The sequence below is a fragment of the Perognathus longimembris genome, chromosome 4, assembly GCF_023159225.1.
Source record: "Perognathus longimembris pacificus isolate PPM17 chromosome 4, ASM2315922v1, whole genome shotgun sequence".
Lineage (NCBI taxonomy): Eukaryota > Metazoa > Chordata > Mammalia > Rodentia > Heteromyidae > Perognathus > Perognathus longimembris.
The window spans coordinates 3,500,194-3,527,490 of record NC_063164.1 but is presented as its reverse complement, the minus strand read 5'-3'; the positions used below and the strand labels follow the sequence as shown (position 1 = coordinate 3,527,490).

At 58.3% G+C, this 27,297-nt stretch overlaps 1 protein-coding gene across 1 annotated transcript in view; it reads left to right on the top strand.

Moving 5' to 3' along the window:
• The window catches only part of Agap1 (ArfGAP with GTPase domain, ankyrin repeat and PH domain 1), a 411,357-nt gene that overhangs the window by 161,618 nt on the left and 222,442 nt on the right, over window positions 1-27,297 (top strand). Inside the window, 3 exon segments of the mRNA XM_048344473.1 lie at window positions 6,903-6,988; window positions 13,294-13,435; window positions 15,582-15,716. Of these exon segments, the coding sequence (XP_048200430.1) occupies window positions 6,903-6,988; window positions 13,294-13,435; window positions 15,582-15,716 (363 nt within the window).

Genomic DNA, 27,297 nt, shown 5'->3' with positions numbered 1-27,297 from the left:
TTTCACCCAACTTCGCTTTTCCCTTTTTTGTGCTGGTCTTAGGACTTAAACTTTGGTCCTAAGTGCTATTCCTGAGGTTTTATGATCAGAGCTAACAATCTGCCTCTTGAGCGGCAGCTCTGCTTTGAGTGTTTTGGGTGGTTAATTGGCAGTAGGAAGCTCATGGGCTGAGATGCCAGGGCTGGTTTCTAACCATGACCCTCAGATCTCAGCCTCCTGTGTAGGTAGATTACAGGTCTGGGTCACCTGTACTTGGCCCCAACTTTGCTTTTCTCATCCCCCCCCTTTTTTTTTCTTGTGTAGTATCAAGAATACCTGATCTATTTGGATATGTGGCCCCTGCTCTTTTCTAAAAAACATATCCACTTGTACCTCAGAGTACTCTAGCAAAAATACATGACAGACTGGGCCACAAAGGAAGTCAGTTCCCCCCATTCCTTCGCAGTTTCCTCCCACAGCCTCGCACACCATGCATCCCGCATCCCGTCTGCAGCTGGGTAGGCAGCTGTTGCTTCCCCGACCCGAGTCACAGCTGGAAGCCGGTGCCTCCCAGACCCCTGCTGGTCTGTGTAGCGTGCAGGGTGGGGTTTGGAGCGGCAGCGCAGCCAGCTTTGCAGCCCAGGCCCTGCAGTGGCTTCGGCGTCGCATGGCTGCGCCCCTGCGGTCTTGTGCAGCCTGCTCGGGAGTGCGGCTGCTTATTACTGAAATCGTGTCTAAGGACAGTTGCACAGGTGTCGCACTGTGCCGCACACCTCGCCTGGCTCTGGCTTCTCCTCCCCCGCCGCCCCACCGCCTTTGTGTGCGGCGTGGAAGGACAGTCTGTCTCCCCCGTGTGCCTTCCTTTGGGGTCACCGTGTGCCCCCCATCCACAGAAACACAGCACGAGCAGGGCAGCCGTCTTCTCTCCGCACGTTGTCTTCCTCATTGCTTCTTCCCAGCCCAAGACTTTTTTTTAAAATTGAAGAGGAGATAGAATCTGATTTGGTTGAATTTTGTGAACTAGTATGTCACTGTGAACCATTTCCCCAGTGTAAAAATAATAAACTGCCCAAAATACATTTCAAATATCATAGCACAAAATTTTTCAAAAGCCCCAGTGTTCATAAATTAGTAGCCATCTGCAGTGTTTTTTTATCAAAGTAAGAAAAGAGGTATTGAGCCAGGCTTGTGCGTTCTTGATTCAATGTGTCTCATGCTCCTTCAGGGAGAAACCAAGGCCCCGCCGCGCTCTGCGCACCCTTGCTGCGTGTAGCCAGGGGGCTGGGGCGTCGCGGGTGCTGTCCTGCCCTCCCCAGGCACCAGCAGTGACGGGGAGACCTGAGGGGGAGCCCTGCCCCTCTTCCTGCCCCCCTCCCCCGCCTTGCTCCCGTGGGGAAGGGATCTGGCCCACTGTTCTATTAAGCTACGGTCAGAGGCTAAGCCATGCACCTTCCCTTTCTGGCAAGAAGGGAAGCGGTGTGTTCCACAAGCGCACTTTTGCACTCAGGAGTTGGCATCCTTTGCTTTTGCACGCAAGAGCAACACTAAGCGTCCTAGTGAAGTGACACAGTTGACTGCGGGGCTTCTTGATCAGCTACGCATAGTGATGGAGGGACTGGCCGGAAGTCACGCACAGACCACGGGATCATTCCCAGCATGGCACTGGGTGGGTCACAGCCATGTTCACTGGCCAAGGGGAGGGGCGGGGGCGGGGGCGGGGGCCGGGGAGGTCAGAACTAGCCTGGGCCTGTCCCTGCTGGCAGAAGGGCGGGCTCTGGGTCAGCGTCTTCTCCCCTCGGGTCTGGACCTGGCGGTGACGTTTGTGTCACGAGGCCCCCCGGGGAATGACGGGGGTGTTGAGGGCAGAGAGGGCATGCCACCTCTCCTGTGGCCAGAGCCGCCGGCGCGGGGAGCCGAGAGGGAGGCACTAGCCTATAGTCCACCTAGCAGAAACGGAAGACATACCAGACCTCCGTGCCAGCGCTCATTCCAACCGCTCTGTATTGAATAGGACCCCCCCCCCCCGCCCCAAAGCAGAGCTGACCGAGCCTTCCCGCACGAGCCGAGTGCGAAGGAGCCCGGCCTCCCCCGCTGACCCAGATTGAGATTGCTTCCCAGAGTGAGGCGCAAAAGAGTGTCACAGCAGCCTGCAGCGGCACAGGGGTGGGATGCCCTGAAGGCTTCTGGGGGGCCAAGGGCAGGGTAGGGATGGCTTCCTAAGGCTTCTGGAAATTACTTAAAAGCAAAAGAAAAAACCCGCACCCTTTCTTCTCCACCGGAGGTTTTCTCAGCGGCTGCCCGCGTCCCTTGCCCGCTTTTCCTCGGCCACAGGGGAAAGCATGCCACCCCGCCCGCTCGCTAAACACACCCAGGCCCGAGCGCACTGAGCCCGGAGCCACTGCCAAGGTCCCCGAGAACCCCGGGACCCCATTGGGGGCTGACCCAGAACCCTCCCACGTCACCCCGGAGGTGGGGCTCTGACGAGAGGTGGCCTCCCTGCGCCATGCGGACGAGAGGGGCCCGGGAGGCTGCGGGCGGGAGCGCTTGGCTCACAGCGTCGGGCCCCTGCCCGATGATCCATGCGCCTCGCTCTGCCCCCCCCCCCCCCCCGCCCCCCAGAAACGTGGGAAGGACAGGCTTCAGCCAGGCATGGGCTGTTTCCCACCTGGCAGCTGCAGAGTCTGGTGCCCAAGGCCAGTCCCCCGTCTTGCGTGGTCTGCCCCGCACAGGGCACCCACACACGGGCGGGGGCAGGGGAGGACCGAGGCTGGGGGTGGGGTAGGGCAGGCGGGGAGACTGAGCCTGGGGGGTAGACCGAGGTTGGCGTGGGGGGGGGGTGCGCTGAGGCTGAGGGGTGGGTGAGGGCAGGCAGTACCTCGTCCAGAAACCCAGCCGAGGAGAGGAGCTGGGCTCGCTGAGGACGAGACGGGACCCTCCGCAGGAGGCGCGGGGCTGGGAGCCGAGCGGGCAGACCCCGCACAGCTGCCGGGGCTGCCCTGAGAGCCCAGGGCATTCTGGGTGTGCTTCCTTAGCACACGTGGAGGGAAGCCTTGTCTGCGGTGCCCGTCACACAGGTCAGGACCCTGTGACACCAAAGCTCAGTCCCTTGCTGAGCTCCAGCCAGTAAGGGCAGGGCAGGCAGGGCTTGGGCCTGGCAGCCTAATTCCTGCGCCCAGGCATGCCCAAAGCCACCAGCTCCCTTGTGAGATGGGGCAGGGAAGAGGTGTCCTGCCACCCACACCCTTCGAATTCATCCATCCCCCTCCAGTGCCTCCATCCATCCCCCCTCCACTCTATCCATCTCCCCTCCATTCCATCCAATCCTTCCCCCAGTCCATCCCTCCCCCCTCCACTCCATCCATCTCCCCTCCATTCCATCCAATCCTTCCCCCACTCCATCCATCCCCCCTCCACTCCATCCATCCCTCCTCCACTCCATCCATCTCCCCTCCATTCCATCCAATCCTTCCCCCAGTCCTTCCATCCCCCCTCCACTCCATCCATCCATCCATCCCCCCTCCAGTCCATCCATCCAACCCCCTCCAGTCCATCCATCCATCTCTCTCCACTCCATCCATCCCCCTCCAGTCCATCCATCCCCCCTCCATTCCATCCATCAATCCCTCCATTCCATCCAATCCTTCCCCCAGTCCATCCATCCTCCCTCCAGTCCATCCATCCTCCCTCCACTCCATCCCCCTCCAGTCCATCCATCCCCCTCCAGTGCATCCATCCCCCTCCAGTGCATCCATCCATCCTCCCTCCATTCCATCCATCCCCCCCATCCACTCCTTCCCCCAGTCCATCCATCCCCCTCCAGTCCATTCATCTAACCCCCTCCAGTCCATCCATCCATCACCCTCCAGTCCATCCATTCATCCATCCCCCCTCCATTCCATCCATCAATCCCTCCCTCCTCAAGTCCATCCATCCCTCCCCCCTCCAGGCCATCCATCCCCCCTCCATTCCATCCAATCCCTCCCCCAGTCCATCCATCCATCCCCCCTCCAGTGCATCCATCCATCCCTCCCCCCTCCAGTGCATCCATCCCCCCTCCATTCCATCCAATCCCTCCCCCAGTCCATCCCTCCTCCCTCCATGCCATCCATCCATCCCTCCCCCCTCCAGGCCATCCATCCCCCCTCCATTCCATCCAATCCCTCCCCCAGTCCATCCCTCCTCCCTCCATGCCATCCATCCATCCATCCCCCCTCCAGTACATCCATCCATCCATCCCCCCTCCATTCCATCCAATCCCTCCCCCAGTCCATCCCTACTCCCTCCATGCCATCCATCCATCCATCCCTCCTCCAGTGCATCCATCCATCCCTCCCCCCTCCAGGCCATCCATCCCCCCTCCATTCCATTCAATCCCTCCCCCAGTCCATCCTTCCCCCTCCAGTCCATCCACCCATCCCCCTCCAGTCCTGCCACCTTTCTCTCTCTAGTCCTGTCATCCGTCCCACCCTTCCTCCAGTCCATCCCTCCATCCCACCCCCCAGTTCCTCACGATCTCCCCTACTCTCCATCACTCTTGGCTGCGCCTCTGCTTCTACTGTCTCCCAGTTTCCCCTCGCCTGTTCCTTCTGCAGGCTTTGTCCTCAGACGAGGGGGGGGGGGGCACATCCGAGGCACCTGCTCCTCTTCTTGGGACTGTAGCAGCTCCGGCCATCTCCCCATAGACACTGCTGGGGCAGGGCTGCTGTCATGTTCCATGCTCACAACCCACTGGTTCACACGCGGGTGGAGTGTATGGGGCAGGCACGGGCATCTGGGTGGGTGGGGTGCCTTGTCTGGAGGTTGGCGTGGCAGGAGTCCACCAGCAGATACCGTGCAAGTGAACTCCAGGGCTCCGTTTGTGCTGTATGAAAACTGGGCAGCTGTGTTTTGGTTGCTGAGGTTTTCAGGGTGCCTGGTGGAACCCCAAGGACAAGCCTTCCCGGGAGGCACCTTGGGGCTCAGCCCTCACTGTCCCCCAGGAAATTCCGCTTCTCTTGGTTTCTCTTAACTGCTAGGAAGAATTGACTGTAGAAAGGAGCATAGCAACCAGTCCCATCCTGCGGGGGGGGGGGGAGGGGGCCTGGAACCGTCTGCCAGACGTGGAGTCTGTGACCTGAAGGAGGGTCTTGCGTGCCTGTGCCCCGTGGTCTGTGAGTAGTACCCCCCAACCCACAGCAGGAGTTTCTTGGTAGTGTGGCAGTGGCTCTCAGCCAAACTTGGGTGCCCGCTGGGGCTACAACTGGAGGGGCAGATCCTCAAGGTCATGGGGTCAGGGAAAGGGTTTCCCCACAGAGGAACAGATTTGCTCTTTCTTACAAGTTGAGTTGTGTCCACATCACTGGAAAATAGCTGGATTTCAGCATCTCTTTCTAAAAAGCCAAAAAACAGAGACGTGGTAGTGATTGCTGTCTGCGCGTGGGCACATTATTCTCCCACGAGCAGCGTGTGACGTGCTAGGTATGGCGTGCCCGGGGCTCGTGGAGGCCCTTGCGGGAAACTGAATAACCCTGGCGGTTCTCGTGGCGGTCCCCGCGCGCTGGCCACGCTGCCTCGGGCTTGGCACACGAGGGAGGCGTCTGCCTGTGTCAGGCACGACGCGGCCCTGCCAGAATGGAGGGCGTGCCCCCTCGGCGGTGGTGGGCCTGACGGTGTGCCTCCAGTGGCAGCTTCGGTTCCTCCTGTGGCCAAGAATCTCCAGCGTGGAGCACACACCTCAGCCGGCCGTCCTGACCTGGCCCCCTTTCTCAGTGAGGACCCCTCCTCAGTGAGGACCCCCCCTCAGTGCTGGATGCCCGCCTTCTCAGTGATGGGGGTGCACCGTCATAGCATAGCTCATCTGCTTTATTATAGTGCTGGCAGGCTTTCCTGTGTTTCCTCAGCAGCCCCTGTGGCAAGCAGCCCCCCCATCTCCTCTGGCCACTCCTCTGGCAGCCAGCACGTTTGTGGGGTTTGAGGCGGGAACTCGCTCATCATCGTGAGCACTAAAATGACGAGGACCTAGGATTCTGGGTGGGCAGTCCCTCCCCCGGGGTGGTGCCCAGTGACCCTGGTAGGCAGCGGGCCCCACGAGGCCCTGTCGGTGCTGTTCTCTGGAGCGCATTTCTCCAGGGGTTCCATGGGGGCTTTGCAAAGCATCAGCACCAGAAGAGCCGGAAGCTGGGTCTTCCTTTCCCACAAGAACGAGAACCCCTAAGGGCGACGTAGAAGCCCGAGGAGGCCTGCTGCCCGCCGTGCGGGCCTAAGCGGCGCAGGCGGGGTGCCGTGGCTGTCTCGGGTGCATCCGGGGGCCGTCCCCCGCCCACCCTGCCCCTCCGGACCCCCACGCTCCAGCAGGCCCCGCTGCGTCCCTGCTAACCCCATGGTCTCTAACGCCTCTGCGTCAGCCAGCCGCACCGCTCTGTCTCTCCTGCGCGGAGATCCCATCCCGTAGCTCTGTCTAACCCGTGTGTGGTAGTTGGCATCGGAGATACCATCCTCATGCTGTTCTGTGTTTTCCCTTCAAGAACTGGGTTTCCCTTGAGGAGAATACAAGTTCCCAGCCCTTCACCGATCCGACGTTGTCGATGACACTGCTCAGTTTCGTGAGCCCTCTAGAAAGACGATCTTCTCTGTCTCCCAGTGTGTGCGAATTTATGCATCTACGAGTAAAGAGTGCACACAGATTCCATGCTTCTGGGCCAGGCGTGCCTGGGTTTGCACGGAAGCTGGGCCTTCTAATCAGAGGCAAACGTGTTTCCGTCTGGGTTCCATTGCTCGAAAATTCAGTGGCCGAGGGAGACGTCTGAAATCCACTCCTAAACCCTCCTGGCCGGCCGGTCCCAGGGTGGCCACCCAGTGTATTGTCCCACAAGCGAAGCCCACGTCTGTCTGCCCCCCCTCCTGCTCTGGTTTTCTTCTGTAACGTGATGTTTTCTGTGTGGCAGGTGGCAGGTTCAAGAAGGAGATTGTTGTGGATGGACAGAGCTACCTGCTGCTGATTAGAGATGAAGGGGGCCCCCCAGAGGCACAGGTGAGTATTGCACGCGCAGCCAAGCCCGGCTTGGGCTTCCTGAGCTTCTTAGTGAACAGCCACTTCCAGAAAGGAGTCACGCGCCTTCGCAAAAGCTGGGTTGGCGTGGCCGGTTTAATGTTTCTGTAAGTATGTGTGTTTTTATGAAAAGGTAGGGCTAGGCATCAATGACGGTCGTGTAGTTAGAGCCACCCGGGGGAAGACAGAGGATTGCAGTTCAAAGCCACGGGGGTCATAAAGGCCAGGCTTCGTCTCAGTCAGTAGCTGGATGTGGTGATGTGTGGTGTGTGCCACCAGCCTAGCTACATGGAAGGCTGGGCTTGGGAGGGCCCCAGTTCCCGTCCCCCCACCCCCCGAGGCCTCCGTCGGAAGCTGGGGGCAGTGGCAGGTGCCTGTCATTCCCACCTGTGTGGGAAGCATTAGTAGGCAGACCGTAGTCCATACCAGCCTGGACATGCCCGTGATATCTGACTTAAAAATACCAAAGGCAAAAAGGGTTGAGGACATGGCTTAGGAGGTAGGGCACCTGCCTAGTAAGAACCAAGCCTACCAAAGAAGAGGAGGACGGGGGGGCGGTGGGGAGAAGGTCGGAAAGACAGAATTTGCACAGTGCTGCTCAGTTGACTTGATCTCCACATAGCAGCATCATTGAGAATGTTCGCTGGGCGGACTTGGTAAAGCCCTCTCTGCCCGTCCTTCCGTCTGTGCCGCCTGGCGGGAGCCGGTGTTTCCGTGGGCCGTCCAGCCGTGCGCTTTCCTCGGCAGTCCCTGGGAAGATGAGCATCCTGGGAACAAGAGGGCCGCGCGGGAATCCTCTGTCTTGGCTGGCTTAGTCCAGCTCGGTGCTGTATTGACATTTCGGGTGTCGAGTCCCAATGGAGCCCAGCTCCAGCGCTGGCTGGTCCCGCAGACGTCACTGAAGCAGACTCAGTACTGACCACTTCCTTGGCGTTCTTTCTGGAGCGTCTCTTCTCGTGGAGGTGCAGCGTGGAATCACAGGACGACTGACACGAAAGAGGCCGGGCGTGCCGTGCCGTGGAGGAAGTTTTCTGGCACACGCCGGACACGGGCACCGTGCAGGGATCCAGAAAACGGCACGGCTCCGCTGACCATGCTCCGTTGACCCAGAGCACTGATTCCTGCAACACGTACTGATACTTAGAAAAGACAAACACCGCCCCTTGAACCAGCTGTCCTCGAGATTATGTCAGGGAAAGTGTGTGTGTGTGTGTGTGTGTGTGTGTGTGTGTGTGTGTGTGTGTGTGTCTGTGTCTGTGTGTGCGCGCGCACGCGCGTGCGCACATGCCCAGTACTAGGGGTTGAACCCGGGCCCTGGATCATGCCAGGCAGATGCTCTGCCCCTCACGCCCTCTTGTGCTCAAAACTCACACCATCAGCGACTCACCCCAGCGGTCTGTGGTAACTGAAGACAGTCCCTTTCAGATCTCTTTCTTACACAGAGGAAACCATTTTTCTTTCCTCAGTCCCTTTCCCAAGGCTTTCTTTACTAATTTTCCTCTTTCTTTACATTTCCTTGCGCTCCTTTATAGCTTGAGTTTAAAACTCATTCTTCCTTTGGCTTGTGGAGTCAGGTTTATCTCAGAACTGCATCCAGGCAATTGACCATGACTCCGCCCGCAGGCTACTGGGGAGAACAAAGACGAGACCAGCGCCAGCCTGGTGGGACTGTTGCTCCTGAGCTCATTCACACCCACAAAGAAACAGGTTACTACTGTATCAGAGCCAGCCAGCACGAGGACGGTACTAGCTTAGAGTGGATTTCTCCAGTTCCCTGTGCCTCGAAGCGCCTAAGGTTGGCCAGTGATATCCAATTTTCTTCATAGAGCTAGTCGACTCGGAGGAGTAGGAAGGTTACCACAGGAAGAGTGTTGCCCCCAAATCTTGGTTCCAGCAGATCCAGAGCAGCCTTCCAGCAGGAATCAGCTGCGTGTGATGGAGTCCCATCTGCTTTAACCACGGTAGAGGTGGTCAGGGTGAAGATGTAGATTCTTCCAGATGACTGTCAGGCCGTCCTTGATCTTAACCCAAATGGAATGGGCAGGGGCCTCGGTGGCAGCAGGCAACAGTGTCTCCCAGTGGCTTCAACAGAATGTCACGCCTTCTGCTGGGTTGCCTGCACAGACTTTCTGCACAGACAGGTTAAAGAAGCTTAACCGAAGGCCTGACTTCAGTGAAATATCCTAAGTTGCTCTTTAAGCACACTGGCTTTTGCAGACTGGCATCCCACTGGATTTCAAGACGGCTTTAGGCAATGGCCCTTGGCTATAATTTTTCCGGGACAATAACTTATGAATCAGATATTTTCAGTTAGGCTAGGATTTTCCAGGCCAACATAGAAGACTTGGCCTGTAACCATCTCTCACAAGTGCAGTCTCCACTCTTGTACACTTGTTACCACTGTTTCCCATGCTTCTAAGTTATCCTGCCTTATCTTCTTTCTAAAAGTGACTCTGGTCCCTTGATCTTAAAGGCGAGCTGATGGGTGAAGATCATCCATCTTCTGTAACTTCTTCAGGCTGACTCAGGGGTACTGACCCCACCTACCCAGAAACCTGTATAACCTTCAACTACTTGACCAAGGGGCTGCCAGGATCAGATGTCCATTAGGAGCTTCACTCCAAACTGGAAACGAGATACGACCGTTAACTTTTAGCAGCTGCACAGACGTCTTGCCTCAACTCCAGTACAAAGCTATGAGCGGTGTCTGGTGGCCACCTCCGTTGTTTGTCTGTCTGTCTGTCTGTCTCTTTGCCTGTGTCACTCTATTTGTCTATTATAGGTTCTATTCATTCTGTTTGTCCCCCTACTGCCTTTTAATGTTTTCTTGAGACTTTCCCAGATTTCCAACGATGGGCTCGAGGCTACAGAGTAACCTGTAATGTTTTTGATATAACCAAATGTTGGAGTCGGATGGCCTCTGGAGGGATCTTTAGATCTCCGAGTGATCGGAGTCAATCACACTGTTCTAAGAAGACCCAAGCATCCCCTTCACATTCCCTGCATGCGGATTTGGTATGATAGAGCATTTGATAAGCCCTCTTGGCTCCAAAACACAACAACAAAATTGCGTGCGAGCTTGTAAAAAAAAAAAAAAGAGCCAAAGCAAAAGCCTCAGGACTTAGAACCCAAAGTGAAAAGAAGCCAGCTATGCTCCGCCCCGGCAAGAAAGAGAAGCAGAAACAGCCGGACCCGGTCCTCCCAGGGAGTGAGGACGATCGTACGCTTTTTGACCTGCCACCCTACTCCTCTACACCTCTGGGGAACTAACAATCCCAGCTTCCGGCTGGGCGCAGTCGCAGGCCTGCTGTGTCCCCCATCTGGGAGGAAGGCAGCCGGGAGGGAGGGCGCAGGCAGCTGAGGGCCTGGTTCACACAGCCCGCGAACCTCAGTCTCAGAGTTGAAGTTGTGATGCGCTCCTAGCTAAAATCGGCAGAAAGAGAGTCAGGCCACTTGCCGGGCTAAGGGATCCGCTTCAGGTAACCAACCGCCTCTTCCCCCCAACTGAAGGTATGCAAACGTTGAATGGATCATCTAAAAAGCTCTAGTCAAAAGCGGGCTTAAGACTAGAGTCAAGTGCTAGGTGGGCCGAGTTAGCTCCAGGGAACCCCCACCAGCTATCCCCAACGGAAAACTACCTGGTGTACTAAGATGCCTTGCTCACTAACACAAGCCAGCCCTGATCAGTGAGGTTGGAGAAGGCTTAGTTGTTAAAAGTTTTTGTCTTAAATCATGGTCACCTGCAAGAGTAAGATTGGCAGCAATACCTGTTGCCACTGGAAAATGTACGGCTGATATGTATTTTGCACGCTTGAAGATCTTTTGTCGTGTGTGTGTGTGTGTGTGTGTGTGTGTGAGTGGATACGTTCTCACCGTGGTGCGCCTGGGATGGGGACCCCTAGCACCCTGGGAAGGAGCTCCCGCCCAGGGTCAGGGCCCTCGGAGTGGGCACTGCTGCCTTAGGCACAGAGGAGGTAGAACACGTGCTTAGCATTCTCTGTGCCCTGGGTGTTGAGTCCCCAGCGTGGGAAGTGGCGCTGTGGGTCAAGTGGTTCCGTGTAAAGCTAAGGGAAAGCACCCAGGGCCCGAGTTCAAGCCCGAGCACCGGCACATTGAAAAACACACAGCACCTTTTTTTTTTTTTTTTTTTTGGTGGTGGTGCTTTTACTAAACCCCTTTACCTACTCTTTCCACAACCCCACAGCCCAGCAACGCTCCGTGCTTTGTCTCAAATGGCGTTTTTCCTTGGATCTCTTTGCTCTGATATCCAAGGAAATGTATCTTCCATAGGCCTTAGTATGCCTAAAGTGTGAAATGATGTTGGATGAAATGACATTTTCCTTCCTTCTAGTTGGTACAATTAGTTAGGGAATTGCTTTCACAAAACAAGCCTAAGACCTGTGGCAGGAAAAGTCTGTCCTTCCTTCCTTCCTTCCTTCCTTCCTTCCTTCCTTCCTTCCTTCCTCCCTCCCTCCCTCCCTCCCTCCCTCCCTCCCTCCCTCCCTCCCTCCCTCCCTCCCTCCCTCCCTCCCTTCCTTCCCGTACCTCAGAGGTGCTCATTCCGTAAGCTGCATGCTGTCTCCGTGACCCCGGGTGACCGCGGGCTTTAGCTCATCCATCCCTGCAGAGGGGACCGCGCCATGAGGGGCGCAGGCGGCTGGCACCTCCGTGGGCTGCTCCGTCCCGGGAGGGGACCGGCCTGTGTTCAGCCGAGGGCCCTGGTGTCTGAGGCTTCCTTCCAAAGCTGGACATTGCGCCCCCCCCCCCGGTGGCCTACCCGTGACTTCATCGATGCTGAGAGTAGAACTAGTACCCGCCCCCCCCCCCAGGTCTCCTTGGCCCCTGGCTATGAGGAAGTGCTGACTCAGTTTCCCTGAGGACCAGCCTGTTACTCTGGCACATGCTTCCTTCAGAAGTATTTAGCCTCCAGGTGTCCCTGATGGGAGAGTTGTACGAACGTGGGGACTGTGAGGGTGAGGCCTTTCCCGATTCTTTCTTGCCATCTTCCCAGCAGCGGCCTCACGGCAGGCCATCTGAGCGGAGCCAGGGCAGAGCGGGAGCTCGGCTGTTGACCTGCCTTTTGTTTTTCTGCCAGAATTGCCACGTTGCCAATTCCCTTATCTTTTAGGTAGGGTGCGTACTAGTTTTAGCGCAGGGCGTATCTTAGTGGACGCCGGGCTGTCCCAGTGCCGCCCTGCGTGGAGGGAGGTGCAGGGGTCCGGACGGCTTCCGTGCTGGGAGCCGGGAGCCAGGAGCACCACGTCCTTGCTCACTGGCTGCTGGGCAGATGGAGAGCGCAAGTCTCCAGGAGGAAGGACGGGAAGGCCTTACTCCTCCCGCCCGGAGCAGGCTGCGCCCCGGTCCTTAGGGCCCCGGATTGACGGTACCGGGTCCTTAGCGCTTCAGGACATCCAGGGTTGGTTACAGCAGTGTTTCATGTGTGAGTGAATATGTTTGGTGCTTGTAGGTGGAAGTGGAGTTTAATCCATGAGACATCTGCTGGCGTTTAGGGGCCATCTAAACTTCCCCGGGGACCTGAGCGGCTTTGCAGGGAAAGCAAACAGGATTGTTTATCCTTTTTCTTGTTTCCTTTTCCCTTGGAAAGGGGGAAGTCTGGGGTGCTGGGTGAGATGTGGATGCTCTGTGGGGTGGGGATGCCCCGGGCTCCTCCCCAGGACTGGGCTCTGGCTCCTCCTCCTGGAGAATCTGTGTTGGGGAGACTACTCCCCAGGACCTGGGCGGGCGGAACACGGGCGGAGCAGGGACCAGCGGACCAGGGCTGGACCCTGGCTTCCTCCCCCAGCTCATGTGGGGCTTGTTAATATTTCTAGGAATAAGGGATGGTTTCTAGCAGGGGCTCTGAGCATGGGGGCCCCAGCCTCTCTCCGGGAGGGGCTGTTGTGACGGTGGCAGCCCTGGGGGGCGGGGTGGGGGGTGGGGCTGGAAGTCCTGAGCGGGCTCTGGGGGCCCCGGCTGCAGCCTCTGGAAGGAGGACCGTGCAGGGTCAGCCGCCAGGCCTTGCCCAGCGCTGGCCCTCACGTGGGCGACTCCAGGCCCACAGGGACCAGGACTCGAACTGGGCACCCTTCCGCCTGAGCCTCGCCTCCAGCCCCCAAGTGCCTTCTGTGCCCAGGGCTGCACTGAGCCCTGTCTGGGGCACAGAGCCCGGGGACACGGGCCGGGCCTCTTGCTGAGGAGAGGGGCCCGGTGGCCGTCCCTCATCCCGGGACCCCTGGAGGCCCCCGCACTCAGCACCCCTCCCCCCCACCTTGCCTCTCTCGCTGCAGTTTGCCATGTGGGTGGACGCGGTCATCTTCGTCTTCAGCTTGGAGGATGAGATTAGCTTCCAGACGGTCTACCACTACTACAGCCGCATGGCCAACTACCGGAACACCAGCGAGATCCCACTCGTGCTCGTGGGCACCCAGGGTGAGTTTCCAAAGGAGCGTGGTCTCCGTGTGGAGAAGCCACGAGACACGCCTCGCACGTGGCTTCCAAGGAACACACACACACACATGCGTGCGCGCGCGCGCGCCCCAAAACGGTGCAGACACAGACACGCTTCAGAAAAAAGAGATCCATTCTCTGGGGTTCTCCAGTGTCTCAATTCCACGTTGCATAAAAAGTTCACGAGCAGAAGCTTCTACTTGGTTAAAGCAGGTAAGCTCATTCCACTTCCCGTGCCTCCCGAATGCCCCTTCCTAGGATCTCCTGTTGCTCGTCTGTGCTCGAGCGCGCGGACCGCTGCACGCCCACTTCTGGTGTCCCCGTAGGTCAGGCGCTTGGAAACCCAGCCTTTTAGGAAAGGGCCGTGGAGTGAATCAGCCACGGCCCTCGGGCTTTCGGTCTCACCCCCCGGGGCCCAGCCCCCGCCACCGGCCCCGGTCGGAGAGCACAGGAAGTTCGCTTGCAGACAGCTTTGTCAAAAACGCAGGGGGCGCCGCAGTCATCGCATTGTTAAAAAAAAAAAAACCCCACACGATTCCTTCTGTTTCTTTATGCACCGGTTTTGCTGAGTCCTCCGGAAGTCGTGCACCGGGTGTGCGTGCCCGTGCCCTCGCGCGCGTGCTCCTCCGTGTTGGGTGTGCCCAAGGCCCCACCCCCCCAGGCCGCACCCCGGTGCGCTGACAGGAAGGTCCCGTCGCGGTGGGTGGGTGTGCCGGGAAGCAGGGGCTCGAGGGTGAGGTGGCAGCACCCCCCCGCCCCCCCCGCATCGTGCTAGCAGTGACCTTGGAGGGGGCCTTTTGCGGACAGCACCCGCGGGAGGCCCTGCTGTAAGCCTCGCGTCTCCTCCGATGGATGGCGGGGTTCCTCTTAGCTCTGAACCCCGAGGAGCAAAAGCAGGTCGAACCTAAAACCACAGCGCCCTCTGGTGGCCGCTGGGAGGCAGCGCTGCAGAAACAAGATCTCGGTGGTTAGCTCACCCGTGGGTTAAAAACACTACGTGTTCTCACCCTCTCTCAACACGCACAGACTTCTTTCCCTGTCTTTACTCCTCAGACGGTGTAACCGCGTTTACGTGGCTTTTCACTCTCCCAAAACGGAGAAAGAGTGAATAACCTGGAGATGATGGGAAGTGTACAGAGGGTCACGTAGGTCAGGTGTGAGCAGAGCACCACTCCCCAGAAGGGGCGGGGAGGGGGGGAATCCTTAGCGACCCACTGGCCCCTGACCAGCACATCCCACGGGCAGGTCCGGTGAGACACCCAGAGCAGGAGCCGTCTGGGCTCGGGGGCCTCGCGGAGGCAAACTCTCCGTTCTCACCGGTGCGCCTGTGGGTGGAGGGCGGGTGGAGCCACACACGGCCGCGGTGGGTGGGCCTGGCTTTCACCCCCTTGGAAGGGCTGGCAGACAAATCCACAAAGGGCATTTGCGGGTCAGTGGACACACGGCACGTGTGTGCTGGCGGTTTCTCTTGTTCCTGGCTGGTTGGTTTTTCTCCCCTGGCTGGTTGTACCAAGGTCCTCGTTGGGCTGAGCATGGTGGCACATGTGTATAATTCCAGCACTCGGGAGGCTGAGGCTAGCCTGAGCTACAGGGCAAGACACTCTCTCCACAGCGACCCCTACGCCCCACCCCCCATCCCTGCTGACCAGCAGAGCCCCTGCTCCCCACAGCCACCCTCCCGCCCCACAGGCCTCTCTGCCTTCCCTGCTCCCCGCTTCTCCTCCTCCTGCGTGGGTTCTCCCTGCTGCTGCTCCCACCACCGGCCCCACCCGCCTCCCGTGGGCTCCCACGTTCTCCAGTGGGCATTCACTCACAAACGCACAGCCGGAGGGCGAGCCAGTTGGTTCCCCCTCAGAAGGACCTAGCTGCATGCGGGGCTGCATTTCCTTCCCGCTCCAGATCCCCGCGCTCCCATTCCAGTCTCACCTGCGCGTGGTGGGCAGTTCAGGGGATTACCTTTGTGTCAGAGCTCCGGAGCCTGGGCAGTGGCGGGTTGAGATCACACACACAACACACACACACACAACACACACACACACAACACACACACACACACACACACCCGTCACGAGAAGCCAGCGGTGGGCGCCTGCGGTCGCTGGCACTACGCATTGTTCTTCTGTTTCAGACGCCATCAGTTCCACGAACCCGCGGGTCATCGACGACGGGCGGGCGCGGAAGCTCTCCAACGACCTGAAGCGCTGCACCTACTACGAGACCTGCGCCACGTACGGGCTCAACGTGGAGCGCGTCTTCCAGGACGGTAAACGCACAGCGCCCGGCTCCAGGCTCCGCCGCGCGGGGCGGGGCGCGGGGGGGGGGCGGCGGGTGCACCTGGGGGGGCGGCATTGTGACTCGGAGCGGAAGCTCCCATCCCCCCTGCCCGCCTCCAGTGGGGTGTGCGGAAGAGACTGGACACCCGCCTCAGGCAGTCCCGTGGCCGGTTGAGTGTCACCCCACCTTTCCCGGGGTGCAGGTGGGCTGCGGCGTGGGGGCCCTCGAGCTCCTCCTTCCTTTGCTCCCGGTCAGCCCTGTATATTGAGCCGTTTCTTTGCTGTAGTTGCTCATTCTTAATCTAGTCCTGCCTTTAAGGAAAAGGGGTCGGGCGTGATAGTCCACGCCTTTAATGCCAGGCGGGAGAATTCGTCGTGGCCGGCAGCGTGAGTTTCTGTTCATACGCCAACTGTCTCTATATAAAGAGTCTTATAAATTAATTGAGATCGAAAGGCAGCGAGATTAGGACACATCGTGGCAAGCATTGGGTTTTCGTGCTCCCTAGTTCTTTATCATCTGAAAGGAACGCATGATATCCAGGTTGACCACGTCAGGTGGGTTGGAGGAGGGGGAGGGGGACTGTCTCTAAAATATTTTTATTTCAGACGAAGGTACTCAAAGAATGGTTAGTCTGTATATTTTACGTGGCAGTTAAATGGTGCGCGTATACATGTATTTATATCTTTGTAAACCATAGAAGCCTTTCATTGCCACCTATAGGAGGAGCTGCTGACGACACAGTAGCAGCTTCAACAACATTTTAGTCTTTCGAGGGGGAAACTGAAACGTGCAGGTTCCCATTTAAAGAAATGAGGTCTGAGTCGACCGTTGGCGGCTCATGGTTGTCATCTTGAGTTGTGTTAGGTGTTCAGGGGCCCGGAATGGGAGGGTCAAGGTTCTAGGCCAACCCAGGCGGAGAAACTCAGAAGACGCCTTCTCAGCCCACGGCTGGGTGCAGGGGTGCCGCCTTGCACCCCAGCCGCACGCGGGCCTGCGGTTGGGAGGCCCGGCCCGTGGCCCGTGACTGCAGCAGCACTGGGGCTGGAGCGGGCGGGTGGGTGGGTGGGAAGCGAGAGCTGGCTGAGGCACGGTGGAGAACGGGACTGGAAACGGGGCTTGGGGATAGAGTGCTGCGCGAGTTCACGTTCCCGACTTCAAACCCCGTCACTGCCAGCACAAAAACCAGTGGGAAAATAACAAAGCCACAGAGGGGCTGGACGGCAGCCGAGGGGCTGGACGCTGGGGGGAGGGGCTGGACGTCGGGGGAGGGGCTGGGCGCCGGGGGAGGGGCTGGGCGCTGGGGGAGGGCTGTCCGTGTGGCCTTTCGGTCAGCGTCCTGGGGGTGAAGGGGAGTGGCGTTCTGGGAGGGCAGGAGGTGGCAGCCAGTGCTCTGCCCTGGGTGCCCCAGCGTGTTACAGGAGAGGAACTGGGAGCCAGAGCAGCGCCATCTTGGGAGGAGGGAAGGCAGGCTCCCCGGGGCGGGCCTGGCGGGCAGCAGGGTAGCCGTTGCTTTGGTTAGCTGCTGCTTTTCTGCTGTGCTCTTTGGAGCTGGTGCTTTTTCATCTCTTTTCCAGAGCTTCTGAATGTCTTGCTGTGGGGAGCTTGGTCTCCCGTGGGTGACAATGTCACAGTGTCTGTGGGGAGCTCAAATCTCCCGTGGGTCACAGCGTCTGTGGGCAGCTTGGTCTCCCGTGGGTCACAGCGTCTGTGGGCAGCTCGGTCTCCCGTGGGTCACAGCGTCTGTGGGAAGCTCGGTCTCCCGTGGGTGACCATGTCACAGTGTCTGTGGGCAGCTCGGTCTCCCGTGGGTCACAGCGTCTGTGGGCAGCTCGGTCTCCCGTGGTGACAGTGTCACCTGCTGAATCTGGCACTGTGTCACCGTGTCTGATTCACTCTACTGTTGAGGCAGAGTCCGTTTCTTGTGCTGATATTTTGTGAAGGCTGTCTTTTTTTTTATTTCTTCTTCTTTTTTTTTTGCTAGTCCTGGGGCTTGGACTCAGGGCCTGAGCACTGTCCCTGGCTCCTTTTTGCTCAAGGCTAGCACTCTGCCACTTGAGCCACAGCGCCACTTCCGGCTTTTTCTATATATGTGGTGCTGAGGAATCAAACCCAGGGCTTCATGTATATGAGGCAAGCGCTCTACCACTAGGCCATATTCCCAGCCCAAGGCTGTAAGTCTTATTGGGCTTATTTTTATCTTTTTGAAATTGACATCTGACTTGTATATGACTTTTTTTTTTCAGTACTAGTGGTTGAACTCGGAACCTTGTGCTTGCTAGGCAGTTCTACCACTTGAGTCATGCTTCTAATTCTTGTATAAGGGGTGTGTGTGTGTGTGTACACACGTTTATGTGTACTAGGGCTTGAACTTGGGGTTTGAATGCTGTCCCTTATCCTTTTCACTCAGGGCTAGTAGTGCGTTGTCACTTGGGCCACAGCTCCACCTGTCTCTCTGGGGGCTTGGGGCACCGAGTTGGATGTAAGTGTTCCAGGGACTCTTTTGCCCAGGCTGGCTTCGAACCACCGCGCTCAGATTCCAGCCTCCCGAGCAGCTAGGATCACCGGCGCTCCTTTTGTTTAAACATCTGGAAGTTGGTGACGGTTTCTCCCCCAGTTGGGGGAGGAGTAGACTTAGGTGGTGGTGTAGAGAGCCGTCTTCATTTCTCCTCTTCTGATTGGCCGCGTGGCCCACCCCGCGCGCCGGCCCCGTGAGGCGTGAGCAGCGTCCTGCCTGCGCCCCAGCGTCAGCCGTGCAGCCTACAGGATCGATGCTTGAAGCTCCTCCTTCCCGGTTCCCCCCTTCACTGCAGCCAGGGGCACGTGTGGTCGATTCCCAGGCCAGGCCCGCGAGGCCCTGGCCCCTCGGGTGCGTGCGTGCGCGTGTGTGTGCGTGCGTGTGCGTGTGTGTGTGTGTGTGTGTGTTGAGCGGGCGACCTGGGAGCGGAGCCCGGCATTCCTGTCCAGGCCCCCGCCTCCCCCCCACCGGCGCGCCTCCTCCTGGCGCTCGGGCCTGTGCCGGCAGAGGGCCAGTCCTCGAGCCCTGCCGCTTCCCGTGGCTGGCTTGGATTCGAATTCCAGCCCGTGTTCCGGAACCGGTCGTAGCAGCCATCCCGGCGTTTGCTCCCGCCTGCTCGCGGTTAACATGGTTGTCAGCGGATGGCGTTTGCTTCCCGGCAGGCTGTTCTGGAAGGGGCTGTGTGACCCCAGGGTCCTGGGGTTAGGTGGGGGCCTCAGCTTTTCACCCCTGGCCAGATTGAGAGCCTGCAGCTCCTGCAGCGTGTCCACAGCTGCGCAGGCCCAGCCCGGGCGTGTCCAGCCTGCTGCCGCGGCCTGACGCCAGCCGGAGCACCCCAAGCGTGGGGGGGGGGGGGGGGGGCGGGGAGGGCCGCCGACAACCGCGCCCCTCGGTGCTGATTGACGGATATGGCTGGGAGGCCAGCTTAATTTTCATTGTCGGGTGGCCTGTTGTCTTCTTTGTTTCTGTTGCTGTTGTTTTTCTTTTTGGTCATGTGAGATTAGAGGTGTGTGTGTGTGCGCGTGCGTGTGTGTGTGTGCGTGCGTGCCCGCCCTAGGTATGCATATGTAAGTACGTGGAGCACCGTGTGTGCATTGAAGTCTCTACCTGTCTGTGGCTGGTATTCACACGGAGGTCAAGGGCTCCGATTCGGAAGGGCGGGGCTTACGGGGCTGGTTCCCAGCTGGGCTGGCACATGTCAGTCACGTGGCACTGGGGGTGTCAGGATGCCCCGCCCATGCTGTCCCTGCCCCGCCCCCACATTCACCGCCCCTCTGCATTGGAAAGTTGCACGTTTAGCCTCCCGAATGGGTTGATTGTATTAGTAGAACAGCAAGGAAAAGGCTGCTCCGCTTCGTACACTTTGGAGCCAAGGAGCTGCTCGTGGGCGCCCATGCGGCTGGGCTGCGGTGGGAGGAAGGGAGGCGCCCCTCAGTCCCCCCAGAGTCGACCATCGGGCCGGTTCTGGGCGATGGCCGCCCTGCAGTCTTGAACCCGAAGGTCACCTGGCGAGCACTAGGACCTGCAGGTTTGCCACCAGGAGTGCCACCTCCGGGCCTGCTGGGGGCTCTTGCTCTGGACCGCAGGGGTTCCGATCTCGGGGGGGGGGGGGCGGGGGGCAGCAGCGGATGGTGCGGAGGGCCCGTTGCGCTTGTGGGGCTCGCTCTTCCGAACGTGCTGTGTGTGGTTGCGGGGAGCGTGAGCTCGCAGTACCCCCCTTTTTTATGCATTTTCAGTTCAGCCAGCTTTCTTCCCAGAGACTGGGGGGCTCACTCACGAACTGAAGTGATAGATACCAAAACCTAAAACGTAAGCTGAGGTTAAAATAAAAAACTTCAAAACCACAACAGAAATACTTTCAAGTTAATTTTAAGACACTTTGTGTCGCTGTGAGTTTGACAGATGAGCCACACGTGTGACAGGAGTGCAGACTTAGAACTCAGGAAGTCTGGGGTACTTCAGAACACAAGCTACGTCGCCGCCCCAAACGTGTCCAGCGCTCATTTGAAGATGGGCTTGAGACGACTTTCCCTGCATAGTCCAAGCGCTTTTGAATGTTATTATCTCAGTTATTTCACATTGCAAGCAGGAGCCCGGCCTGTTCCTCCTTAGAGTTGTCCTCTTTATCTCTGGTCTGTTGAGCTGTTCAATGGACCCAGAGGCTGGACCCTCTAAGGAGGAATTCTCCGCTCGGCTCATCAGCAGGTGCTTGAAATCACCCATGGGGAACGGCCCCGGGACCACGAAGGCCCGTAGTCCACAGGCGGCATACAGAGTCCTACGCGGAGCTTGGTAATTCTCGAGGAGAAACATTCTGAGTCTGTTACAGCGGGGAGTCTAGTGGCGCCAGAGGTGGGTGCGTGGAGGGTATAGCGGATCCGCCCTGCCACCGGCTCGCACTGCAGCGTGACTAGCCGTAGAGCCGGTCACCATCCCCATGAGCTCCTGAAAACCGTCACGCTTCTCTCTTTGTGAGTCAGTGATCTCCGGTCTTCATGATCGCAGCAGAAGGCTGCCCATCACAGAGTCTTTCAAAAATAGGAGGAGGATGTGGCACTCTCGTATTTCATCATGCTGTGGAAAAGAGTAGACTTAGGAGCTTTGGTCCTTTCTGGCTATTTCTTGCCCAGTGTCTTGGGGTTCTCATGCTGTTTCTCTTCTTGGGGAACAGGAGATGATCTCGGATACCGAATGCGTGTGGACGCGCGTGCATTAGCTCTACGTCGCCAGAATTAGATCATTAGACACTATTAGTAAATGCTCTTGCATCTTGATTTTCATGTTCAGACTCATCTCTCTGCCTCATAGAATTAATTTTATCAATGACATAGGAAATGGTTATTTTAATACTTGCCTGTGCCGCGCACCGTGGCTGTGTTTTGCCCCAGGATCCCTCCCTAATGACTTTAGCCAGCTTGAATTAGCTTGATGTATCATTAATGCCTACAAATGGCTTTTATTTTTGTTCATAATCTGTTCATAATGCCGTGCATTCTGCTCTTCCTAATGTTTTTAAAATAATTAAACAGTGATGTGCTTTTTGACCTATTTAGCCCTCCTCGGAGTCACTGAGCAAAAGAGTAAGAAAATATCAGTTAAGCGGGGGAGGCCGGGAGCCTGACGGCCTTTGCAGCTGTTACCCAGAGGTTTCCGCGTCTCGTAGGTGGTGACGTTTGCCCCTTACGGAGTATGGAGGTGGCTGACTTTCGAGTGACTGTGGCTCACAGAGGCCAGCAGCCCTGACTTGTTTGGTCAGCCTCCGGAAAGAGAGGCCTACATAGTCGGCATCAGAAGTTGTCCTGTTCTCTGACTTGACAACTCTTCACGTGAGCTGGCAGAGGTGAGGCCACGTGAGGGATGGGGATGGGGTCTAGAAGGGCAGGGCTGGAGCCGATGGGAGGACCCACAAGGCAGGCTCTAGAATCTGGGTTAGTTAAGGGAGAGCACTGCAAGTGGCATAGCAAAGAATACAGCAATGACTTTTACCAGGCTTTCTGATTTAGGAAGAAGTGAACTGAAGAGTAGGTTGTTGTGTTTGTTTATTGAAAAGAAAAATATCTTACGAAGACTTGGAGGATTAAGGTGGGTTCTCTTTGTTTTGGCCAAGAGACGTGGATTGTTTTTGTTTTGGAGGTTTCTTTTTTCGTACAAGTGTCGGAACTGGATCTCAGGGCCTGGGCACTGTCTCCTAACTTACTCGCTTCGTTGCTGCCAATCTGCTGTAGGAGCCCCAGCTCCACTTCTAGCTTTTTGCCTGGGTGTTTCAATCGCAGATCCTCAGAGCCCGGCCTCCTAAGTAGCTGGGACCACAGACGTGAGCCACGGACACTCAGCCAAGTGTTTCATTTTGGTTTTCTCCTAAGACTAGGGAATAAACACCTGCCTATGGTGACCCAGTGGCAATCCCTGTTAAGGGCCTGGTGTGCGTGCGTGTGTGTGTGCGTGTGAGTGTCCGGGCGGGCGTGCCTTGCGTTTGGAAACCCTGGCTGTGCGTTGCGTCCCTTTGTAGCCTCCTCACTCCGGTCCTTTCTCGGTGGGGCGCTGAGCCGCCGCTGGGTTCTGCATGCTGTTCCTCGGAGGGCTGCGGCAGCATCCCGGCCCCGTCATCTCTTAGGTGTTTGGTTGTGGCTGTTGTTCCCTGCGTTGTTTGCTCTACAAAGGGGCAGAGCGCGGACGCGTGGCGCCTTTCACTGAAGGGCTCCTCCTTAGGGTCCGCCCGTTTATAGAACGAGGGGGCTCGGCCTTAATGCCCACACGGCTTTAAGGCCCTGAGTCTTACAGTCAGCAGCCATCGGGAAGCTGGTTCCCGTTCGGGGTTCTTCCCGCGCCCTTTCCCTGCAGCTGACCTCCCTGGGTATCTTTGTTTTTAAGAACGTCCATTGGTTTCTAGTTAGGAAAGGTCAGGCATCGTTGGACGCGGGCCTTCCCTTCCGGGGAGTCCGCCCTTCCCTGCCGTCACTCGTTTGGGCGCGAGCCGGCAGTCCACGTCTTGGTGAGAAGCCCTGGCTACGGGGTGGCCCCGAGTGGCCCGCAGGGCCTGGCTGCCCCTTCTGGGCCTCCCCCAGCCTTTCCCCGGGAGAGACGGGCCTGCGAAGGGTCCTCCCGGGTGGATCTCCCGGCCTGTGCCTTTGTGTCTGCGGTGACGTTCCAGGTCCGCCCCTCCCCCTCGGTCGGCTCCCCGGGGAGCCCCTGGGTCCCCCGTGTGTGCTCGCGGGGGCCCTGCCGTCACAGCACATCCGCAGGCGCCCCGCCCGCCCCGCGTCTGCCGCTGTGGACAGCCCAGTGGCACGGGGCTTGCTCCCCACACCCCGAAAGCCCGCGCCCGGCCCGTGCCGAGTGCCACCCCTCGCCTCGGGATCGCGTGTTCGAGACGTCACCCTCAGGACGCCGCTGCCGTGGAAAGTAAAGGGCTCAGCCCTCGCCGCGTGCCTGGCTTCCACTCCACTCTCGGCCCGGCGGAGCCGGTGCTCCCCTCCGCCCCGTGTGACCATCCACCCTGGCAGGAGGAGCCACGCCGCCCCCCCCCCCCCCCCCCCCGCCGCCCGTACCCCCGAGTGCAGCTGTCGTCCACGGTGCATTTCTTGGCCGGTGTATGGCATACTTTGAGGAAACCCACTCATACTTCATTCTGTCACTTAAGAACATGGCTGCCCTGCTTGGGGTCAAGGAGGGGCGCTCAGACCTGCAAGGTTTGGTCATTACACGAACAGCCCAGGAAGTGCCTGCATGTAACTTTATTTCTTGCCAAATCGACACACGTGTACGATTTGAGTCCCAAGGACCCGACACGCCGTCCAGCCCCGCCCTCCCTCCCCGGCGCTGGAGGGGTGTCGGTCCTGTGGGAGCGGCTCTGTACGCAAGGCAGGTGCCAGCATCCAGGCCTGTACCTTTTGGTCACCTAGCTTCTCCTTTGACTTTTTTCTTTTTTATTGTTTCTGACTTTTTGTGAATTTACTTTATCATGATAGAGATGACGTACAGAGGGATTACAATGACATGAGTCGTGATGAGTGCGTTTCCTTTCGTACAGCGTCCTCGGTTCCCTCTCTCCGCGTCCCTCCCTCCCTCCCTCCCTCCCTCCCTCCCTCCCTCCCTCCCTCCCTCCCTCCCGTCTCCGCCCTTGTCTCCTTTGATGTCGAATGCTGTGTTTAGAAGCCGTTGGCCCCATTCGAATCTAATATTTTTATGGTGCTGGGGATTCATCCATCCCAGGGCCCCCTGCATTGCTAGGCAAGCACTCTACCGGAGCCGACAACCCCCAGCCCACCCTTGACTGCATTTCAAAACCTCACAGTTAACTAAAACACTGCCGCATTCTATATAAAATGCAAGCGTCTCACGCAGAGTTCTTGGCTTGGATGCAAAGCCGTAGTCAACCCAGATGGCTCCCAGTAGACTCCTGAGTGGAACGCCTCCTGACACAAGCCATTTGTCTCGAGGAGAGTGCCCACGGAGCCTGTGACTCTAAGAACTAGCAAGTGCGTCCAAGTTCCTCTGCAGTTTACCGAGTGGCCACCAGGGGGCACTCGAAGCCCTCGCAGGGATTCTTCTCAGTTGGGTTTTTTTTTTCCCTTTGCTGTCACCATGGAGAATACTGACATAATAAAACTAACCCTGGTTTAAGAGACCATTTAGACCTGTAATAAGATACACTCCATAAAGCGTGTGAAGTTACTGGGTCAGCAGCTCGCAAATGTAGAAGTAAAAAAAGTTTCATTCATTGGGAATGAGGAGCAGAACAAAATTAAAGAGCTGGAATTATGCATTCCGTGGCTACAGGACTCCAGATGTCTTCTTTTCCTCCCCGCCTGGAACCGTGCAGGCGGATGGAGGGAAGTTGGGCGCTTCAGCCCACCCTTCTGCCCGTGGACTCCTGTCGCCTATGGGCTAGGTCCCCAGGCCCGGCCGCCGGGCGTTGAGGGTGGGCGTGAGGGTGGCCGGGCCCGGTGGCCGCATGGGCGTGGGCTAGGCTGGAGCAGGCGCCGGAGCAGGCCCCTCCTGACCCCCGTCCCCGAGGCTGTGAGGCTGCAGACAGGCGCCGTCCTGCGTGGAAAAGGGAAGTCGGTCATTTAGAAAAACGCGGCCTTTCCCTGGCAGACCTGAGGAGGGCGGTCGGTTACCTTACTGAAGGTGGTGGTGACTTTTCCGGAACGTTCGTTCACGGCCGTCTGTGGCATCGACAGCGGGCTGGGGGACCGGCGGAGATGAGTGTCTTGCTTGTGCGGTAGAATCTGGGGACTTTTGTCGGCTCTGAGTGCGGGTTCTGGGGCTTGAACTTGGTGTCTGAACACCAACCCCTAGCTTTCGTGCTCAGGGCTGCCACTCTGCCACTTGAGCCACAGCTCCACTTTTGGCTTTTTGTTAGTTGATTGCAAATAAGAGTCTCATAGATTCTCCTGCCTGGACTGGATCCTCAGATTTCAGTTTCTGTATTAGCTAGCTAGTCTTGAGGTTTGTAAGAACCCTCTACCCCCACCCCTTTTACTGGTTTCTGCTCTCCTCAACGTAGAGAATTTTCCTGTATCATATGGGTGTATATGTGTATATACATATAATATATGTGTACGTAACATATACATGTATATTACACACACATACATGCACATATTGTCAGAACTGCAGAAGTCCTAGTATCTCAGGTCAGAAAAACTTTCCAGTTTCTTTACTTATAATTTGGACCTCATTACATTTCCATTCCTTCAAATGAAAAACATGTCAATCTCAGAGCAGTTGTCTCTAGTAACCAAAATTCTTTCATCAGAACGCATACAGATTTGAATATCTGCAATTCATAAACAAGGAGCTACATTTTGGAGAGATGTGTAATTTTCGGTCTTTGGAGCACATTGATTGGCCAGCCTGTCGTGAGAAGGAGTGGAAGCCCGGGCGGGCGGTCGTGCCGTGTGGGGTGGCGCCCTGCCAGGAGGGCGGCCTGCAGGGACGGCTCTCGGTGCCCCTGGCTGGAGCCCAGGCCCCAGGGGGAGAGGGTGCTGCCTCGAGCATCCTCCGCAGAAGCGGGCGGGGCGGGTGGGCGTGGCCCGCACAGGGGCCTCCCGGACCCCGGGCCGCCCGCACCCCGGCTGTTCCTGTGGGGCTGCTGGGCCGGCGTCCAGTGAAGCAGAGCCGCCGCCGGCTCCACGTCTGCGGCCAGCCGCACCGCCCGCGCCCGCCCCTTCCGGGAGAAGCCGCGCCTGTCTGTCTGCGTGAATCCTAAACGCAGGGTGGAAAACATGGACCTGTGCGACCTCCTCCTCGTCTCCCGCAGCGTGTACTCGGGGCACGTGAAACTCTCATCTTCTCTCCTGCCGACGCCAGGTGTGAGTCTCCGCAAGGGCTTCTCCGCTGCCGTCTGCCGGTGCCTCCTCAGTGCCCCCCGACCGCCCCCGGAACACCAGGGGCCACCTCCTTCACCGCCCACCGGGCACCGGCCGCGAACTGCGCCGGGGGCAGGCGGAGGGGGTGGGGGCGCCGGGCTTGGCCTCCTCCCCGTGCCCAGCGCCTCAAGCTGCCCCGCCGGCTGCCCAGCCCTGGCACGGGGGAGACCAAGGCTCCACTGGAGCGGCCGGGCGCGGCCTCGTCCAGCACACGAGAAGCCCTGGAGCGGACCCTGCGCTGAAAAACACAGACACGGAAACGAGACAGCCGCCCCGAGCCGCCCTGAAGGTCACCGGCAGGAGGGTTGAGCGTGGGTGCAGCGGCCAGCGTCCTCTCCCCTCAAGCCGTGGCACACGTCAGTCAACTCCTCTCCAGTCATGGGACAAAAGGACATTTTAGCGGATGACGCGCACCCCTCTTTGTTGAGGCTTGCTGTGGACACGCGTGCGGTGACAGCATCAGCCGGTGAAATACCCCTTTGCCCGCCCTCCCCGCTGAGTGATGCTTGGCTGTCCTTGTTGCCATGAGCACTGTGGGAGCCGAAACCCATCTATCACAGAGTCCGGGAAAAAGAGCTCAGGGGGGATTGTCCTGTCTAGACAGAGCCGAAGTGAACGCAACAGCACGGAGCCCAGACATTCTTGTGACTTTGCTAATGACGTGACACGCTGAAGAACTTCAGTTTCTCCTAACGAACTTTCTAGTTCCTTACGTAAAGATGTCCGCTACTGAGTCGCTGAACAGTGGCAGGGCCGTGAATTCGAAAGACGCCGAGTCTTCCTCTGTGGTGTGGCCGAGTCACCCGGAGCGCGGCAGTCGGGGATCGTGGGCCAGGAAGATGAGCGCTGGACTGGACGGCGGGGTCTTGGCACGGGGTCGCTCGGTACCCGGCGTGGCTGGGAGCGTGGGCCCGTCGCTGGCACCCTGCTCGGCCTGACTCTTTGGCCGTTCTTTCTCTTGGGTTGTTTGTAAGCGTGAAAATAGCGCGCGATTGGTATGTGTGTGCAGTTCGCAGCGTGTGAGCGGGCCTTTCTCATCACCGCTCGCCCCCGTGAGGGCCTTGGTGTTCCCGGCTGACCTGCTCGGGGGTATCTGGGGACTGAGGCTCGGCCCGCAGCCTAGAGCGGCCGGATGAGTCCAGGACAAGCCCACGAGGCGGCGGCGGTGGCGGCCAGCTAAT